This window comes from Annulohypoxylon maeteangense (genome assembly GCF_022496945.1).
Source record: "Annulohypoxylon maeteangense strain CBS 123835 unplaced genomic scaffold GGS22scaffold_6, whole genome shotgun sequence".
In the NCBI taxonomy this organism is placed as follows: domain Eukaryota; kingdom Fungi; phylum Ascomycota; class Sordariomycetes; order Xylariales; family Hypoxylaceae; genus Annulohypoxylon; species Annulohypoxylon maeteangense.
The window spans coordinates 912133-931991 of NW_025953253.1; the positions used below are offsets into that span (position 1 = coordinate 912133).

The 19859-nt window shown below is 48.6% G+C and overlaps 3 protein-coding genes across 3 annotated transcripts; 2 read left to right on the forward strand and 1 right to left on the reverse strand.

The window, feature by feature from the left end:
* Positions 1 to 10717: 10717 nt before the first annotated feature.
* GGS22DRAFT_124980 (SnodProt1) lies at positions 10718 to 11876 on the reverse strand. Its single transcript, XM_047958317.1, has 2 exons — positions 11506 to 11876; positions 10718 to 11446 (listed from the first exon to the last, which is right to left on the reverse strand). Exons 1-2 carry the CDS (start codon positions 11731 to 11733, stop codon positions 11261 to 11263), a joined length of 414 nt encoding a protein of 137 aa, XP_047819988.1. The 5' UTR covers positions 11734 to 11876; the 3' UTR covers positions 10718 to 11260.
* A 2876-nt stretch (positions 11877 to 14752) lies between these two features.
* GGS22DRAFT_160071 (MFS general substrate transporter) lies at positions 14753 to 16425 on the forward strand. The gene is made up of 2 exons (XM_047960877.1): positions 14753 to 15017; positions 15086 to 16425. Exons 1-2 carry the CDS (start codon positions 14946 to 14948, stop codon positions 16346 to 16348), a joined length of 1335 nt encoding a protein of 444 aa, XP_047819989.1. The 5' UTR covers positions 14753 to 14945; the 3' UTR covers positions 16349 to 16425.
* Positions 16426 to 17497: 1072 nt separating this feature from the next.
* GGS22DRAFT_160072 (TAP-like protein-domain-containing protein) lies at positions 17498 to 19641 on the forward strand. Its single transcript, XM_047960878.1, has 2 exons — positions 17498 to 18462; positions 18528 to 19641. Exons 1-2 carry the CDS (start codon positions 17599 to 17601, stop codon positions 19485 to 19487), a joined length of 1824 nt encoding a protein of 607 aa, XP_047819990.1. The 5' UTR covers positions 17498 to 17598; the 3' UTR covers positions 19488 to 19641.
* Positions 19642 to 19859: the final 218 nt, after the last annotated feature.

Here is a 19859-nt window from a genome sequence, read left to right on the forward strand (position 1 = left end):
AGATACATATTCCTTCAACGGAAGTGCGATGTAGCTCCTCATTGGTGAGGTAAGCCAGACGGTTCGCACTACGTCGATTCTAATATATAATTCTACGCCTTTTGCAGATTCTCCTTTTTGACTTACATCTTAGGAATGTGGGGAACAGGCTCCGCCTTAGACACACAAAAAAAATTAATAAAAGGCGGGCTCGGACTAGGCTAGATTTCACGATAGGTATGACATCCGTGGTGTTTATTCCGACAGGCATTCCGATCGTCTAGCCGGCGTTTGGAATCCGGAAACCACTTTACCTTCGGGCGGCCTTTCGTCACATGTCGCGCGGTTCGTCTATCCATCTATTTTGAGACTGTCTTAAGTTTGGCGGCACGGCACTGTCTATTTTTAAATAAGGTTATGTCGTTGTTCTTGACGCTTGCTAATAATCTCAGATCGACGTTGCGCATGAATATCTAATAATGTTACCCATGCTACCCATGCCACTTCATAAACCTCACCTCTTATTAAGTCATACTCAGTTCTCATTTACTATCATCAATTTTTATAATTCTGCTATATCGAAACCTACCTAAATACCTACTTATGCCACTCGATTTAAGTATATAATGTGATATGTTTGGAAGCCGCTAAATACCAAGCGTTTTTTGATAAGTACTTACCACTTTAAACGTCCACGGTGTGTTTTAGTAGGTATTACAATGTATGGTTACCTAATTATTAAAGACTGTTACGCTAGGTAATCAAATAGTGTTATATATACTTATATAAATGAGGTATATAACCCATTTTGTTGTTAATAAGAGGTTTTATCTTTTTCCGCTGAGCAATTTTCAGGAATTTAAGTCGATTGAGGCGGATATTTTGAACCGAGTATCACTTAGCGTTACTGCTAAATAACCTCGGTTCATATTTACTAGGTAAATATATCTCTTGTTTGAACAAATCTTCCCAACTCGCATTATCACTTGCCTATTAGTTTCCTTAAAACCCCGTTATGATATTTTACTGGCCTTGGCTTTCCATTACGCGAGAGGAAAGATGTTGGCGACTACCTAGGTAAGGTAGTGATGTAGGCAGGTATTTCTAGCACCCTTGATAGCTGCGGCTGAAAATTCCGAACGAGTCGGACCTTATGTCATTCCAGACATCCAGTAAGATGGGGATTAATTGGCTTTTCGTGTTACACAACTGTTGGATTGATGGATTGATGCTTTTAAGGGTTCACTGCCAACGCACACTTCCAATCACTCTCTACGCATCAATGTATTTGTAAGGAACCCTCGCTGTTATCGACTTTACTCCTTATTCATAACCATAACAAAACTCGAAGAGTCCAACAGATCACGCCGAAAATATGATTTCTATTTTAATACATCAGTCATCACATGCTATGAATTTCATCAACTAGAAAAGCTTAGGACTCACTTTCGTTCGCCTCGTTGTCTCTGGAGATAAGTGGGTAAATGTACATATAATAAATTAGCAAATATAACTGCCGAACACGTGTGTCTTGTGAGAGCGATCAGGTAGTCAGATAAATCTATGATCCTTAAGATCGCTTATACTTATAACAACACAAACGGAGTTGAAATGATCGTTTTTGAAGGGGAAGCTTGCGTCATCGTACAACGATTAGGTTTGTGCCCCTCAGTAGGTAGAGTTCGTCTGTTCTTGTAATCTGAGATGATGTATGTACTAGGTACGGAAAAAAGCAACGGGTGAAAAAGAAAAGAAAAGTGAAGAGAAAAAGAATTATAGTTGGAATTTAACCAACCTTCCTGGTTAGGAATTTTGCTTGGCTGGACCTATGAGCGCTCACGTCCTGCACCTGCCAGTGTCAGGTAGGATGAACTGGATTCTGGATGGATACGTGGAAAGCGCGACCCAGAGTGGCAGGAGTGGATATCCAAGGCGATGGTAAGGCCCATTAAAATTATGGACGAGGGGAAGCACTATGCATAGTATGCGAATCCACCACGCGAATCAATTTGAACGGTTAGAGACTGATGGAAGTGACATGACGCACGTGCCTTCCTCACATAAAATACCCCTATGTTCTTACCTTAGAGAAGTACCCCTTATCACGTCAAATTTAGCACTAGACTAAATCTAATAGTAATAGCAATTTCAATTAACAGGCAATCCCGGACAAAATTTTGGACAACTTGGGTTTTCCTCGCAAACCAAAGGGGGTTTACGGTTTAATACCACCAGGACAGCTTTCACCTCCATCGCGTCTTAACTTTCGAGTCCGAATCCATCTCATAATTAATTCCCCTCTTGGATTCAGGCCGGAAAGCGACAAGTTCAGTCGAAGCCGATGGAGAGTTGCGTATTTTTACCATTCTTTTAATTTCTATTTTCCGCTCCTTTTTTATTATTCCTTCGTTCTCCCGATTAGTCGATAGGTAATTTCGGTGATCGGTGAGCTTTCGTTTTATGAACAGCAACGCGTCGCGACAGATACCCACGTTGCCAATCACCGCAACTCGACCCCTTAGTTGGCCCAGGACCGATCCCTATTTATCGTCCGGTAAACGAAGGAGGGCGCACGTTAAACGCGAGAGTAATAATTTGGAGATCTAGCAGCAGGCGATCCGTGTCTCGTCTGCGCTGATCTCGTCGTGGTATGTCTCGCTTGGGAACCGGTCCTCCGCCATCTCTCCCTTGAATCGATAGCCAACGATAATACCTCAGGACTAACCTGTATCCATTGGGCCAAGCCCCCTAAAGACGTATTCTTCAAAGTCGTCGACCCCTCCTCGTGCCTCTGCACAGGACGGCACTGGAGCCTCACCATCTCGTCATTCAGCGAGGTCGTCTCCCGTCTCGAGTACTTCGACTGTCGGCGACGGTGAAACATCCCCGGTACTTCCACCGCTGCCAGCTCCCAAGCTACCGGGCAGGGCCTCCGAATATCTTCGGACGCCACCATCTAGTCGCGGCAACGAAGGCGATAGACAATACGTTACAACTAGCTGGGGTTCACCGTACCCAGACGCCGATAGCAACCAATTTCGCCGACTGAGTTTTAGTAGCGAAACTTCAGAAGAATCTCCATTGCACCAGCTTGAGATCAACACTCCTTTCTTACGCCCTGCTCCATTAATCGCAACAACTGAGCCGGAGCACCCCTCATCCTCGCTTTCTGGTAGCGCCGCCGTACTTGTGAATCGCGTCCGGCGCCCCCTTCGCGGTATTACAGAAGATTGGATCCGTCAGCATACCACCGACGATTTGAGCTCTGAACACCGCAACTGGCTCAGTGACGGGACCGACGATAGCGAGCACTCTTCATTGAGGGGCTCCACTTCAGGTGACGACGCCGGTTGGTTCGAAGAGGCTGATCCGAGAACACCACGAGCTACTGTTACTAATACTCTTCACCCATCGCGAGCCTCTAGTCTAGCGTCCCGGCATCATCCGAGGAAGCGTTCTAGCAACGAAACTTTAAAACAAGCAGTTCTTAACCGACGCGTCGCTAGCAGAGTCGCAAGTATGGACGTGCTTGATATGGAAAGAGGTGGCCAGGATGTTGCTAGCATCCATACCCTAGATTCTCGAGCAGATACTCCTAGGAGTGATCAACCGAGCACGAACGGATCAGTCGCCACCGCGCCTGCTGAACCCCCAGCTACTCCTGCAAAGGCGATCAAGCTAGTTGCGGGACACACTCCGAGACAGAAGAAGAAAGTACCATGGAAGGGAAAGAATATTCTTGTTTGCTTGCCGTGGGATGAAGTACGAGGTCAGCCTGGCAAGGCTCCAGTTCCCCTGCGCGAAGCAGAAGTAAAAGCAATGTTGCGATCATGGGAACAGTTAGGTTATAATATTCGAGGATTTGACTTGGAAGGAGTTCATGCTCCTTTGGACCCCCTCGAAAATTACTCTCAGAGCCGAGGTCAATGGCCAGACGAAGGCGATATGACTACTGAACGTTCCGAGCACAAATATCAGATCACGCTTCCAGATCTGAATGGTATGTTGCTTTTAATGAGTCCGTTCGATAGGACGTTGCTAATATTTTTATAGCTTGGAAAAATTATGTCAATGAGCTGAATGAAGCCAAGCTTAGAGCGCTTGGTGTATCCTTTGGCGATGACGAGGCACCACCTCCTTCTATTTCTCCAGCTGCATCAAACATGAGTCGTCAGAATTCGAATCATTACCCTCCGCTGCCGTTTTCGCCTCCTATACCATCTTCTTCGGTTAATAGTAATGGGCAACAACCGTTTCCTTTCCATCCTCCCTTCTTGTCTGGTTCGTCTACGCAGAGCCCTGCCATACCTTCGGCTGCATCACCTGCATCTTTTAACGGCCAGCCGTTACATGGAAAATTTCATCCCCGTGCATCGATTTCTATCTCGCCAAGCGAGCTTCCTTTCCATTTTTCTGGACCGACTTCACCTCACGCCTGGTCACCGCAAATGTTGCTCCAGCAACAGCTTGGTCGAAATGGCTCGCCTTCCGTTCTTAACTTGAACTCTCTAGTCTCGCCAAATTCCCCATTTCAGCGAGATGGTGCGTCCCCGCCAATTGGCGTGCATCAGAGACATCAATCTTTGCAATACCCAATTTTACCTCATCAGTATTTGCATAGACAGGACTCTGCCAGACCATCTCCTCGACTGCAGGAATTGCGTGAAGTTGAAGAAGAGACTCAGACCAATCCGTATGAAGAGGATAAAAGTCCATCTAAAACTCCGGAACCCGGTCAATTCATTCGTCACAACGCTAGCGCGAGTCTTCAGAAGGAGATTGACGATGCTGAGTATCACTTGGAAGAGCAATTCCGTTCTCAGTTAGAACATAAGGACTATAGTCCGCACGACGAGTACGAGAAAGCGGAAGGCGATGGGCCTTTGGAAGAGGTCGAAGTACCTTCTGCTTCTCACACCCGAGGTCCTTCCGTACACTTTGGCAACTTCGGGAACGACTCTGATGAAGGGCCGAAGCTTCATCATCCGCAACCTCATAGTCGTGGCCACTCACTTTCTCAGACGGCGTATTTCGACGAGGAGACACGTGATAGTACTGACGAGGGAACTTTCCGGAAGAATAGGCCTGCGAAGCTTGATTTACGTAACGGTGATAGCGCATATGAGATCGAGACAAACCCAAGTAATTTGGGTACTCCTATCCAAGCCTTTGACTTGGTTAATCAATTGCATCAGCGCTCTTTCTCCACCACTAGCAATCCCTGGGCGGATGTTCCAGCGGCAGCTGAAAGCAAGGCGTCTTCACGACGTACGAGTCATGCCAGCAAGCCTTCGCTTTCGAAGTTGAATGCTGGTGCGGCCGAGTTCAAGTTTAATCCCACGAGCAGCTTTACTCCTAGTCAGTTCGTCTTTGGTGGCAACCAGAATGCTCAGCCAGCTCCATTCCAGCTCCCATCCTTTACGCCTAATCCCCAGTCCACGACATCGAGCCATTTCAGCGTGCCTTCGACGTCGTCGTCATCTAAGCTTAAGATCAGTGCCACGGCGCCAGCATTCTCCCCTCGTAAGGGTGAATTTAGCTTCTCTGCATCTGGACCGAAATTCAACCCCGATGCCCCCGCTTTCCAGCCACTGAAATCCTTCTCTTCATCGGTCACTAGTGCGGGAGCCTCTGGCAATGAGACGAGTGAAATTCGCCCAACTAGCATTTTTAGCAACATTGACCTGAAGCTTTCTGAGGCTGCGAAGGCTACGAAGAAGTCAAAGGCCATTCCTATCATTCGCCCAACGAGCCAACACTCTGCTGCTGCTCCTACTCCAGCTCCCACTAAGGATCAAGAAAGTCAGCCCGCAGATGCCAATCCGACGAAAAAGAAGTTCAGGGACAACAGCGACGATGGTGATGACGTGCCCATGTTTGCCGAACCCACACCTGAGCCCGAGGTTGTGCCACTGGCTCAGCCCAGTTCAGCCGTGACAGAGACTGAAGAATCCGAAATTGAAGATGGTCTTGAAGAGGAGAATCTCTCCGGCCAGGCTAAGATCGATGACGATGAGAATATGCATGTAGGGGACACGACCTTTGCATCGACTGTACTCTCAGAATCTACAGACGGCAAGTTACAGTCCGAATCGAATGATACGAAAACGACCACTAGCCCATCAACGACTTCTCCTGACCAGGATAAGGGCACCTGGAAGCCATTCGAATTCAACAACGAGACTGAGATTCAGGATTTCAATAATGCTAGGCCATTTGGCGACGAGGAACCCTCGTTTAAGAAGCAGCATAACAAGAGCCTTTCCGCAACAGCTAGGCCGTTTGTGCCAGGGGCCTTTATGTTCGGAACGAGCAACGCCGCTTCATTTGACCCTGTTCTGAAGAGCGAGCCAGTGCACATCCCTGAGCCTGAGGATGAAATCGAAGATGACCGTGCTGGATCCCCAACTCCTGGACCAGACTTCACGTCTACCCCTGCTGGCATTGAAAAAGAACCCGAGCCAGTATCCGCATCCCGGGCTGCATCTGTACAACGTGACCCTGCTCCGTCCTCAATGGGTCTAGGGTCGTCGCGATTCGCATCACCTCCACCTGCTCCGAAGGGCTTGAACGCGTCGAGGTTTGCGGCTACCCCCTCACCGCCCCCGAAATCTGCTGGCTTGTCCGCTTCTCGGTTTGCGGCCACGCCGTCTCCAGTTTCTGATCAAGCTCCGGAATTCCTTGCAGAAAGTATTACCGAACAGGCCAGTGAATTATCGGAGCTACATAGCTTCGAGCCTTTGCCTGTCAGCCCGCCGTCAGATGTTGCTGTTCAACCTAGAGATGAGGCTACCCATGAACTTACATTTGAAGAGATTGATGCGGTTATGCAGCATCTCAATCGGAAAGACCCTACTATGGGAGTGAACAGGGCTATGGAATCTCCGAAGTGGCGCCAACCAAGTCCTGAGCACAGTGTTCCTGCCGCTGCTTCTGCTGCTGCCACTACAAAGTCTCCGTCTGTGCACTTACCAACCCAGGTCCCGTTCCGAAGTGATGCACCAAGCCCAAGCCCTCGTCAATATCTCACATTGCCCAAGCAAGCGGGCGCCCCGAGACCTTCGACTGAGCTAGAAGACCCTTTTGTCGACCCTCCACACAGCGCTTTATCCCAAACATTCGATGGTTCTGTGCACAGACTGAATGTTGGAGACAGTCTCCCGGAAAGCGACTGGGACGATGTTTTCAGTGCTAGCGAACAAGAGAAACTCGAACAACGCGTTCAGTACTTCGATGGCCATGTCAACGACTTGGTTGGCAGCCTCCTAGCTTCTAGACTCGATCCTCTAGAGAAGACACTCGGTAATATCCATCACGTTTTGGGTGGTCTAGCTCGCAGACCACCTTCAAGTCGACGTGATGTACGCAGTGTCTCTGCTGAGATACAAGAGAGTGATGCGGATGACGAAGATGACGAGGGAGAAGCACCTCTCCGTCGGTCAATGAGCCCTAGAAGAGATAAGAAGCTTGAACAGATCCGGATTGCTGTTATGGATGCTTTCAACCAACAACAGGCCACGCGTGCTCTTCAAGCCGCTCAACTCGAAACTGTCGAACAAAACACCGATAAGGAGAATGTGGCTATCTTGAAGGCAATGGAACAGATGAAGGAGGAGCTTAGTCAAACATTACGTCTAGACTTCCGTGGTGAAGATCTCCAGAATATTGTTGAAAAGGCAGTTGAGCGCCGCATGCCTCCGACCCCCCAACCGGTGATTCACAATAACGAGGAAGCGAGCAGCAGGCTTTCCGAGATGCAGTCGAGAATGTTAGAACTCGAGCAACGACTGCGTGTTGAGGAGGGGCGGACCGAGAACGAGCGCTCGAGAGTTTTTGAACTAGAGCAACGACTTCGGGCCGAGGAGGTTAGAAGCGAGAACGAGATAACAGTCCGACGCAATGCTGAAGATCGGGCTTCCGAGCTTCGGCGACAGCTTGAGCAAGCAGAGACGAAGGTCGAAGTTGAAATCATGAACCGTAGCATTTTCGACCAAAGGATCCATGATCTTGAAGATCGACTCAAGCTCCAGGAGGATAAGAACGAAACGGAGATTTCTGGTCGCAGGGATGCAGAAGATAGGTTATCTGAGATCCAGCGACTTCTCCGTATCTCTTCCGAAGAGGAAGATCGCCTCCGATCTGTTCTCGATGAGCGCGACCAAAAGATTAGAAGTATTGAGCAGTCGTCTGGCAAGACCTCGATGCGTCTCGCCGTTCTTGAAGCTGCGCAAGCGAACGCGGAGCAGACTCAAGTGGAACTCAAGAACCGTCTTAACATCGCAGAAGTTGAACTCCGCGATTCCAGACAAGAAGCCCGACACTGGCGATCTGAAGCCGAACATGCGAGGGAATCGGCTCACCGACAGGCCGACGATCTTATCGAGGCTGTTAATGAGAGCAAGCATCTTCACAAACTTATCGACACTCTTGGCGTCCAGCTTGAAGAAAATGAGCGAATTCGGGACAACTGGCGAGGTAAATTTGTGTCTCTTCAAGATGATATGGCTCATGCTGCTCGTGAGATCACGGAAGAGAACGCTCGACGCACGAAGAAGGAGCAAGCGCTCCTCGCGCGCCAGGAAGTACTTGATGCCAGACTTCAAGCTGAAGCACGGACTCGTGAACGCCTCGAAGCTGAAATTGAGCGGTTGGAGAATGGTGAGCGCGCGGGCATGCGAGCCGTTGGCGAATGCAGGCGACTCGAGTCTCTGTTATCTGAGCTTAGAGATGAGAATCATGATCTGCAACAAAACGCTCTCCGCTATCAACGAGAGATACAGGAGGCAAGACACTCCGCTGCAGATGAAGTCCAGCGCACACAAACCTCTATGCAATCCGAACTAGAGGCTGCCAATAACCAAGTCAACGTCGTTCGCGAAGAACTTGAGGAAGAGACCAACAAGCTCAGAACTCAGTTGGATCAGGTGAAGATGGATGCGGATACCGCGAAGGCACATCATGAGATGATGCTTGAGGAAGCCCAAACTACGAAGCAGACTGAGCTCGAAGAAGCCGAGAATAAGAGACGTCTCGAGCTTAACGAGTTGACACGTAAGCATCAGAACGAGGTCGAAGACCTTCAGGCTCGGTACGAACGGCAGATCAACAATGCTGCCGAGGATGCACAGCGCACAGAGCAGAACCTCTTGGAGCGGCTCAGCCTGTCAACGTCCAAAACGGAGCATTTGCAGGACCGTGTTGCTCATTTAGAGGACAAGGTGCAGATTGCACAAGAGGCCGCCAAGGCAGCAGCTCAAGCAGCATCACAAGCTTCCAAGTCCGTTATGATTTCTACGCCATACCAGCCAGCTCCTGTTGCACAAACGAAGCAGCTTGCAGAGGCAATGCAGCTTCCTGAGAAGGTATCGCCGCAAGCACTTCGCGAGTCCATCATGGTCCTGCAGGAGCAGTTGCAAGCCCGTGAGCAACGGATTGAAGAACTCGAACAAACTGTCTCCAAGCTTGACCCTGACTCGGCCAACAAGATTTCCAAACGAGATGACGAAATTACTTGGTTACGGGAACTCCTGGCTGTAAGGCATGGGGACCTCCAGGATATTATCACTGCGTTGTCGATGGAGCGCCTAGACAGAGAGGCAGTCAAAGATGCAGCTATTCGTCTGAAAGCTAACCTCCAAATGGAGGAGCAGGAGCGAGAGCGTGCCATGAATGGCGGTTCGGCCATCAACTTACCAAACATCGCTGCGACAATCCGAGGAGCTGCAACCCCCCGAGTGGCACAAGCGGTTGGGCCACTTGCTGCTGCTTGGGGCAGCTGGCGAAAATCGAACCAGCCCACGCTTACCAGCCTCTCCAGCGTTTTATCATCATCGCCCGCGCCGACAAGAAATTCAACCCCGTCGAAAACGGGCACCTCTTCTCAAAGTAGTTACCTCTCTGGTCTTATGACTCCACCGGCTTCCGGAGTTAGAAACACGCCGCCGGTGCAGCCAAGCCAACCGCAGCCAACCGCGTTCGGCAATACCGGTCGTCGTTATACTGCTGAGCAGTTTGCCAATCGATCTCGGGTCCCTTCGGCGACTTCCCGACAAGCGGAGAAGATGCCTAGCGTGAGCACTCCGCCCCGACAGCAAGAACGCCGTCAACCTGTGACTCCTCCCATGATGCGATCCGGCGCATACGACTCGGACGCGCGTGTCGAGGATTTTGATGATGCCTCTTTTTTCGATGATTGAGGAGGGATTTAGAAATTACAACATGGACTGGGAGCAAGCTACTCCTACGTCTTTTACTTTCTTTGGGTGACAATAATACACTTGTCACGGAAATTGGCAAGGCATTTGGAGGAAAAGTTGACGATTATATACTGCTACTGCGTGTTTGCCTTTTATACCATTTGCCTTTCCCTGTTGCCACAACGTCTAGATTGATACCCCAAAAACCTTTGTCCTTCTTATTACCTACCTTTTGCGGTACAACATAATGAAAGCTGCACATGCACACATACACTCGTTTGATAATTCAGATTGGCAATGGTCTCAGAAATGATTCGAGAAAATTGATAATCATAAAAAACTATTTCGTTTTATTTCCTTTGTTGTTTTGCATAGCCGGCTTAACGGAGATGGGGGAGGTTTGATATTTTTCACTCGTTTTCGCTCACGAAGGAGGGAGGGGGGAAGGAGGAGTAGAGGGAGATATATTATATGAGGTCCTTGTTTCTCCGCAACGATTTACGTCGTTTCTGGGGAGGTTTTCGAGAGTGAAAGAGTGAGGAGTGAGAGTGAGAGTGAGAAAAGATATGACGATCATTAGGATCGTGGTTAGACAGCTCAGCCATAATAATATTTCCGTCACACCTATTTTTAAAGTCTACGAGATGGGATCATGTCATTGTTTATTGGTGTGAACCTGAAATTTGTATTGTAGGTGCCTAGATAGGTATTGCTATGAAGGGGGGGGAAAGTGGTCTAAACTCCTAAGGAATGCTGCCTGTTTTTGACCTTCGAATAAACAGTTGAGAAGCCTGCGCCGACCCAATGATGGTGTTGCTGATGATGCTGATGATGGAGATGATGCCATGTAAGCTGGAAGAGGCTGGTAGGTAGATAGATTAAGGAATGAACATTAAGTAGGTAGGTAAATCAGTAGGTGGTATAATATATCTCCGCCGCCGCCGCAACCGCCGCTTCCCATGCCGATCACCGCCGCTCCCGAAAGCCGAGTCCGTGAAACCGTCTCGCTTGTTTGATGATTTAAATGAATAGGTGAGTAGTAAGATGAGAGAAGAGAAGAGATGGTGGATGGGTATCAAAGGTGTTTAGATGCCGCAGGCGCTGGCAGCGACCTGGGTGGAGGTAGCCTCGACGCGGCCGAGAGCGACGGCCTGGCCGTTGGTTAGAGCATTCATGGCATCGAGAGCGATGTTGAAGCCACCGGCGGAGTGGTCAATAGCCAGGACGTTGATGCTCTTGCCGTTGTAGGTCAGCTGGTAGCAAGCGCCGCACTATACCACTGTTAGTATATACATACATATTATATAAGAATTAGGGGTAGGATGCATACGTTAGGAGAGTTCCAGCCGGCAATGGTGTCAGCGCCGCCAATGTAAGCGCTTGGGATGTTGCCCTGGGTTTGCCATCCGTAGCGGGTGATGAGACCGTTGGTGCCGTCGGAGCAAGAGACGGCAGTCAGAGATCGGGATCGGTCATCGTAGCCAGTGTCGTAAGAGACTGAGATGGCCGACGAGGCGGCGACGAAGGAGAGGAGTTGAGCGAGCTTGGAGAACTGCATTTTGGCTGGGAGTGTTGAGTTTGGAGATTGGGTGTGAGAAGATGTGGTGGTAAGTGATAGTAAGAGTTGATTAGGAGGTATTAGTATTAGACTTGTAGATGCTGATGAGGATGATCGTGAAAAGACAATTAGTAGACGAGCGGATGAAGTGTTTATATATCTATCTAATTGCCTATTTACCTAAACCAGAGACTTCGTATATGTTTCTTTGTCCAGTGTTGTCTCGTATACTACGGTATCCGCTATGAATGCTGCGCAGAGTAGTGTCTACGATACGTTACCTGCGGTTGAAAGAGCCATCATACGTGGTGGCATGCTGCAGCTTTGGTGGAACCCAGCCAATTACCTGATATTCGAATGGCAACATGTATCTAACTGACAGGTTAGTTTAAGGTACATACCTAGACCAATAGCGCGGCTGATCCATGTTCGTTAACAATAAGATGGTGAGGTGAGGGCATGCCATCCGGCAAGCATAGTAACTGATACAAAGACTAACCAGAGCGAGTCGGTTAACTGCTAATGGGATACTAGCTAATGCATAAGACAGGCCATAGAGACTTATGATGGTAGGTCAATAAAATGTGCAGTTATCGTTTCTCGTGTTTGCGTTCTTGGAGATTTATGTGGAGATTTATGACTGCCGATCTCATTCGTATTTGGTGCTGCGGCTTTATGTTCACTGGGGTCCGGAGCTTGTGACTCGCTCGATTGACTCGGATGGATGCCATTTATAGCAATAAAGGGACGCCCAGCCTTTCCGGTCCTGCAGCGTGGGCAAGTCCCGTGCGTTTGGAGCGCGCTAGCGGCAGTTGAATATTCCGTATCCGTAGAATGAGGAGTTTGAAAGGGCTCGTTAATTCCAGATTCTAGAAGCATGCCCAGATAGGTTGTCGATTGTCCAGATACTGAACTTTAGGTTGTGTTTACCGCCATACATCTGAGATATCGAAGTGTAAAGGTGTAAATCTGCATTATCTCAAGGGAAAGTCGAGGGAACGTACCAACCCAGTAGCTGTTTGGGTAAAAGGTACCTAGACCGTAGACATCTTTGCATATACCTAGCGTTAGAATGAGACATTGTTTACTTTGCTTACCTACCTGACAAATAGAAATCTCCTAATCGTTCCGTCCAATCGTAGGACGACTATCGCATATTTGTTGGATGCATGGTCTAGGGCTGGGGCTGAGAGGATCGTGTGCAACCGCGAGTGGTTTTCCGATGGAGATCCAGCATCAGCCCTTACTTGCGGCTCGGTGTTGGTATTACCTAACCGCAATACGTGCGGGAGCATGTACTCGTCCGTTAGCAAACTTCATCACCGAAAACAATAACGCCAACAACGATGCCATCGCAGCTGCCCGACGGCCGTAATAGCCTATTCTCATCCTTCTCAACAGAAGATCGAATACGTTAATCGAATCATTTGAATATGTGCTCTTAATTAGGTCGGAATGATCCGTCCCCGCAACATATGCCACATGGCTGCTCTCGTTGCGATTCATGTCTGATTGGGCATGCGGCTTATTGGGACTTGTTTGTATATCGTTACCGCGGTATCATTCTTCAAGCCTAAGCAGAACGCAAATCCCTTGATATGTGTTGAGCTCATTGTCGTCTACTCATCATCCCACCTAAGCCCTAGCTTCTTAGTCCTCTCTAAGCACATTGAACTAGAGACGGCGATCGAAACAGACTGGATACTTTTGTCAGAAAGCATACGTCATTGTGTAGCCGAATGATAGACGCCGGCGCATCCGCGGTCTAGACATAGATACTAGTTCCAATTATCGGGTAATACGCAAGTATGCAGTCCGACGAAGCATCCTAGTAAGCATCGGGATTGAAACGTAGCAGTGGACGTCTTTCACCAGAAACCGGATATCCGTGCAGGTGATTGGGTGAATACGAGACTTCGAACGGGACTGCTCGTAATTGGTAATTAGAAACATTGGCATCTTGTGCCCTGGACGCGGGGTATAAAAGGTCCTAGGGCGGACCCGGATTATAAGAATGGCTGTCCCTCCCCGCAAAGAATTGGCGATCAGTCATCGGGAAACAGACAGCACCTGTTGCAGACTTTGTGATAGTCTCATAGGTTGATGTCTTTCAACCTCACTCTGTCGATATGCGACTCTTATGATATTATTTTTGGCGCCTGCGTATATTCATACACGGAAAAACTTTCGAGTCGATTAAGCAACCACCGTACCTTTATCGACGGTCTTCCCCCTTCTCATATTACCATGGTACTTTATTTATGAATATTGTTTCAAAAACGCCTGAGGTTTGTGAAGTTGTCTCCTGGTAATTATAAAATTCTTTTCTCAACATGACTATTCGCTATCCAATATAGCGATGTCTATGTTGTCGCTGATTGAGACTTTCAATTGTGACGCGCGGCCTCTGATAGAATCATACATATTTCCCCCAGTAAGTCTTCGTTTACCAGGATTCCCCGGAAGAGAGCTGCCGCCACAGATAGATTGTCGCACCCGACAAATGGTTTGTTTGGAAACTTCGACGATTCCCATATTTGTACAAAAGTACAGCGGCACAATGACGGCGTAGAGAGTCAGGAACATCTACCAAGCAGGTCGCCTTTCCGTTATCATTTTGCTGAGCTCGGACCGGCTATTCAGAAAACGGGTTGCTTCCAATTCGATCGCTATAGTTCAAATTCGGGGTACGTTCTCGGTGTAGGTATTCGTTAAGGTAATGGATGAATCGTGTGGGGCGACGAGATGGATGTTGTAGGATTGTAGAATTGAGGCTTAACCTTAGCTGAGAATGTCAGCGCAATTATTACAGAGTACTAGGTAATTACAGCATGCTAGGCAGGTACGGTACAAGTTTTCGGATAGGGTTATTAGTCAGCTACCATATAATGTGGAGACGCATCCCCCTACCCGATTAGTGTGGGTCGCTTAGAGCTTGAACGGTCGGATCCCTGCATATCCCTGTTGAGGATACGTAGCCCCTGTATCTAATTCGCTTCCTTTCGTTTCGTTTTCTAACATTGAAACAACGAAACAAAACGAAACAATTCTACGAAAAAACGCCGTCGTCTCCGGTGCGTGGCTTTGCAATTTCTTCTTACTTCTACTTATTTTAACTCTTCTTCAACCTTTCCCGCTCGTTATCTTCTACTCGTACCGATAGGCTGGCCTGTTGCGACGACTTCATAATTCATATAGCTGCATAATTCGAAATGTCAACTGTCGATCTAAGCACTCGCAAGAGGGTGCTCAAGGTCATCTTCGTGTCATTACTTTTGGATTTGGTATGATAGATTCCCGGAGTCTAGATATTAATTATATGTATCTTAGAGCTAACTATTACTATTCATAGATCTCTTTCACATTTATTCTTCCTCTCTTCCCAAAACTCCTCGAGTTCTACCGAAATAGTGAGGCCGGCTCAGACTCACAGTCGACACTACTTGCGCGAATCCTCGACGGTCTAAATACCTACAAATCTGCTTTCGCAAAACCAATCGATTCGAGATATGATATTGTCCTGTTAGGGGGAGCCCTAGGGAGCTTGTTCTCTCTGCTTCAGGCCATTGCATCCCCTGTCATCGGGCAATTATCCGATAAATATGGTAGAAGAACGGCGCTTCTTTCCAGTATGGCAGGAAACATAATATCTGTCCTTCTCTGGGTGATGGCTGTTGATTTCAGGACCTTCCTCGCATCGCGCATTGTCGGCGGGTTATCAGAGGGTAATGTTCAGCTCGCGACAGCCATTGCGACCGACATTTCGGACGAAAACAACCGCGGCTCGACTATGGCGTTAATAGGCGCCTGCTTCTCCATCGCCTTTACCTTCGGTCCAGCCCTCGGCGCATACCTGAGCTCCATTGCGACAGTGGCCGCAAATCCCTTTGCAACAGCTGCCGGTGTCTCCCTAACCCTGATCGTTATCGAGACGATCTACTTGTACATCTCGCTACCCGAGACGCTACCAAACAAGCAGGGAAATAAAACAGCGAAAGCGACCACGAAGCCTGCTGCAGTGACGCGTACTAACTCTCACTTCTTATTAAATCTGGTACACTTCAGCTTTTTGCTCTTCTTCTCGGGAATGGAATTTTCCCTGCCGTTCATGACATACGACCTTTTCCAGTATAACTCGGCCCAAAACGGACGGCTACTAGGCTATGTGGGTCTAATTGCCTCGATCCTTCAGGGCGGAGTCACCCGTCGCTTACCTCCTCTCCTCACCGTGCGAATTGGTGTCAGCGCATGTTTACTTGCTTTTGCAATGCTCGGGCGCATCGGCTCCATCGGCTCGCTATACCTTGCCGCCACCTGCCTAGCTACTACCTCAGCCACAGTCGTCAGCGGTCTAAACACACTCAGTAGTTTTGAAGCTAGCGAGGGCGAACGTGGTGGTAAGTTGGGTATTCTTCGGAGCTGGGGCCAGCTAGGTCGAGGATTAGGGCCAATTCTGTTTACCAGCGTGTACTGGTGGGCTGGAAGAGAGGTTGCGTATGGTGCAGGTGCGGCGGGTATTTTGGGTGTTACGTTATTGGTCTTTGCCGGGCTGAAATCACCGCCCGGGTCGGTGAAGGCAGCAAAGAAAGGCAGGACGGAGAAGAAAGAATTGTAAAAACTGTAAGATAAGATGGATGTTCGAATAGATGATAATGTGGAAATCGGAATATAGAAAGGTTACTACTGGTTTTACCTAGAGCCGTGTGCTCATGTAACGAGTAAAGATAACGTCTAGGCCTACCGTAAAGCGTAAATCACTTCTAACCTTAGGAATATGCCCTCGGTGAAATTAACACTTTAATCTTAACTTTCAAAGTCCTACAGTATCTGCGGTATGTCTTTTCAACCACCCAGTAAGTATCTACTTGAATCCTAATTGTCAACATTCAGGTCAATAAAATTATCAAGTGAACCAGTTTTGGGATGATGCTGCTTCATCGACTTGCTATTACCTACATAGTAGCACAGCGTACATATTACTAGGTAGTCGGGCACTATTTGTTTACGTGACTAAGATCATTCCCAAAAGAGCCAATAGAGTGAAAGTTCAAGACTGCTAGCAAACGTGCTAATCACAATTTCGCAGAATGAGTGCATAAATAGGATAAAGCTAGCAGCTGGACGGACAATATGAGCCTCAAAGATGTACGTTCTCCAGTTGCCAAGCTCTAGGACTAATAACCAAGCTCAGTAAAAACAAAACTAAGCCTTACAAGCCCCATAAACAATGGATACTGTAGTATAGCCCTATATGTACGTAGCGTCTATGCGTCTAAGTCTAAGTGGGACCATTTCCTACCGAATTAGGAAATCATATCTTGTAAACCGTCGTTCTAATTGGTTCACACGACATTCTCGTTACCTTTATAAATAGATAATGATACCGTCCGACTTTAATATCCGTTATAAATCTCATGGGTGCCTAAACGACAGATCCATCATACTTCGTTCTGATACGTTCATTCTCCATGTGCTCTAATTCTGCCTAGCCATGGCTCAGCTGAACTGAGCTGAAGATCGACATTGCAATCATTCCTTCGTCTAATGTTCTTGAGGAAATTCCAGCGAGAAGGATCAATTCTAATGTAGGCCTAGTAGCACAGCCATCCGACTATGGTTGATGTTGCGTTCGCTTGGCACGATGCATGCGTGATGTGGTCATGAGCTATAGCTTCGACGCAAACTACGTAGCTTAGATCTCGATGTATATTTATTATAATAAAAAGGTCAATCTCAGAATCCATTGTGTCTCAGATTAAATACCATCGCCAATCTCAAAGATTCAAGTTACAATTATCCTCGACAATTCAAGCTTGATTGATAATACAAATTCTAGCTCTAATTTGAAAACATATCACATCGCAAATGAGGTCCGCAGTGTTACCCGGCTTCGTGGCCGGGCTTTTGAGCCAATATGCGGCGGCAGAGACACAGGCTTCGTCCGCTACGAGTTTCGATTGGACTTCCCTAAAGCCATCTACTTCTCTCGAGTACACTCCTTGCTACGAAGAATTCAAGTGTGCTAAATTATCAGTTCCGCTCGACTGGCTCAACAACTCTACTTCGGTTAATGGCACATCTCGTGTCAACATAGCTATCATCACCCTTCCAGCTACAGTAGACGAGAGCGACCCCTCATTCGGCGGGACCATCATCACCAACCCGGGCGGGCCAGGCGGCTCCGGTGTATCTTTCTTGTTACAAGCAGGCAAGACCATGCAAAAGATTGCGGACGACACTAAGCACTACGAATTCCTCTCCTTTGACCCGCGCGGTGTTTCTTACTCCGAGCCCAAGGCTGACTGCTTCAATGATGAGTTTTCACGCGATTATAACACCCTGGAAGTCCGTGCTATGGGACCCTTAGATTCCGGGCTGAACGTCGTGAGGCGACAAAAATCGCTGTACGGCTCGTACGGGAAGCTGTGCGCATCTGGCTCCGAAATCCTTTCTTACATGTCCACAGCAAGCGTGGCGAGGGATATGGTTGAGATCGTGGACAAGATCGAAGAGTTACGGAATACGAACGTTACTACTAACACGAAACTGCGATCCCGTGGAGGACTTCGACGAGTGAACCAGCGAGAAGAGAAAGATGTCGCCAGGATCCAGTATTGGGGGCTCTCATATGGAACATTCCTCGGAAACTCTTTCGCTTCTATGTTTCCCGGCCGTGTTGGTCGCATGATCCTAGAAGGTGTCGTGGATGCCCCTGACTACGTCGCCGGTGTAAGTATCCATTCTAACCCATCCATCACGCCCATCTACCTATAATCTAACATAAACACCTCTAGCTCTGGTCCACAAACCTACAAGACACACAAAAGGATTTCGCAACATTATACAGCACATGCTATGACGCGGGCAGCAACTGCTCCCTATACCAAACCAACGACACCAGCCCCTCCAACATCCAGCACCGCGTCGAAGCCCTACTAGACACCCTCGACGAATCGCCCGCACAATACGTATCCGGAAGCCACATCGAAGGAATCACCCGCACCGACGTAATCAACCTAATCTTCCAAGCCCTCTACCAACCACAACTCTACTTCCCAACCGTCGCCAGCGTCCTCTCCGACGCCATGGCCGGCAACTTCACCACCCTGTACCTAAGCCTCGGCATCCCCTCAGCCTCCAACTTCTGCCCCTCGCCGGCCCCAACATCCTACACCTGGGAATCCGACGCCCTCTACGGCGTGGGCTGCGGCGACGCCGTCCCTCAAACCGCCGTCAGCGCCAAAGACTTCGTCTCCTACGTCTCGGAGCTCAAAGCGCAATCCCCGGACTTCGCCGCGACCTGGGCCAGCATCCGCCTCGCATGCACGGGGTGGCGTCTGCGTCCGAAATACCGGTTCCAAGGACCCTTCACGACACCGGAATCCGACCCGTCTAACGTCGCGGGTAAACCTTCTGCGCCGTTGCTGTTCTTAACTAGCCAGTACGACCCCGTGACCCCCGCCCGCAACGCGGTCAACATGGCGAAGCAACACCCCGGGTCGGGGGTTCTGGTGCAGGATAACCCGGGCCATGCGACGCTGCTTGTGCCGGGGAAGTGTCGCGACGAGCATGTGCGGAAGTACTTCGCGGAGGGCGTGGTGCCGCCTGTAGGCACCGTGTGTCAGCCTGATTGCAAGCCTTTTGAGGAGTGTCCTGAGGCGATCGCGACGAATATGAAGAGGGGGCTGGAGGGCGCGGCTCCGGTGCCGGAGTGGTTGACGCACGGGAGGTTGCCTTTGGGGATTACGGGTTAACCTATGGGTCGATTGATGATAGGGAATGGGTTACGGGTGGGAAATGGATTTAGGTATTTTGCTACTTAGGTAGATGGGTAGGGTATATATACTAGGTACTTAGGACGTGATCATATGGGATTCACGAGTTATTTATAATAGACGTGGAAAAGCTATTGTCTTTTCATTTGTATGGATACTGTGTAGCTATCTAGGTCAATGGTGACTTTGCGTCCTTGTACAGGATTTGTTGAAGAAATTTGTAAGTACACATTGGGATTCGTGATGTGTTGATACTTAGAAAGTTTCTGGCGCAAAGTCAATGAATGACCGATCGATGAATTCTTGCTGAAAAACTGATATGACCTCTTATATCTGACCAGTGTTTAGAAA

Bases quoted from the DNA above. Each gene is read 5' to 3' on its own strand.
- GGS22DRAFT_124980 (XM_047958317.1), bottom strand. From the start codon at position 11,733: ATGCAGTTCTCCAAGCTCGCTCAACTCCTCTCCTTCGTCGCCGCCTCG. The intron at 11,447-11,505 runs GTATGCATCCTA...ACAGTGGTATAG, and splicing joins CCGGCTGGAACTCTCCTAAC to TGCGGCGCTTGCTACCAGCT.
- GGS22DRAFT_160071 (XM_047960877.1), top strand. From the start codon at position 14,946: ATGTCAACTGTCGATCTAAGCACTCGCAAGAGGGTGCTCAAGGTCATC. The intron at 15,018-15,085 runs GTATGATAGATT...TACTATTCATAG, and splicing joins TGTCATTACTTTTGGATTTG to ATCTCTTTCACATTTATTCT.
- GGS22DRAFT_160072 (XM_047960878.1), top strand. From the start codon at position 17,599: ATGAGGTCCGCAGTGTTACCCGGCTTCGTGGCCGGGCTTTTGAGCCAA. The intron at 18,463-18,527 runs GTAAGTATCCAT...AAACACCTCTAG, and splicing joins CCCCTGACTACGTCGCCGGT to CTCTGGTCCACAAACCTACA.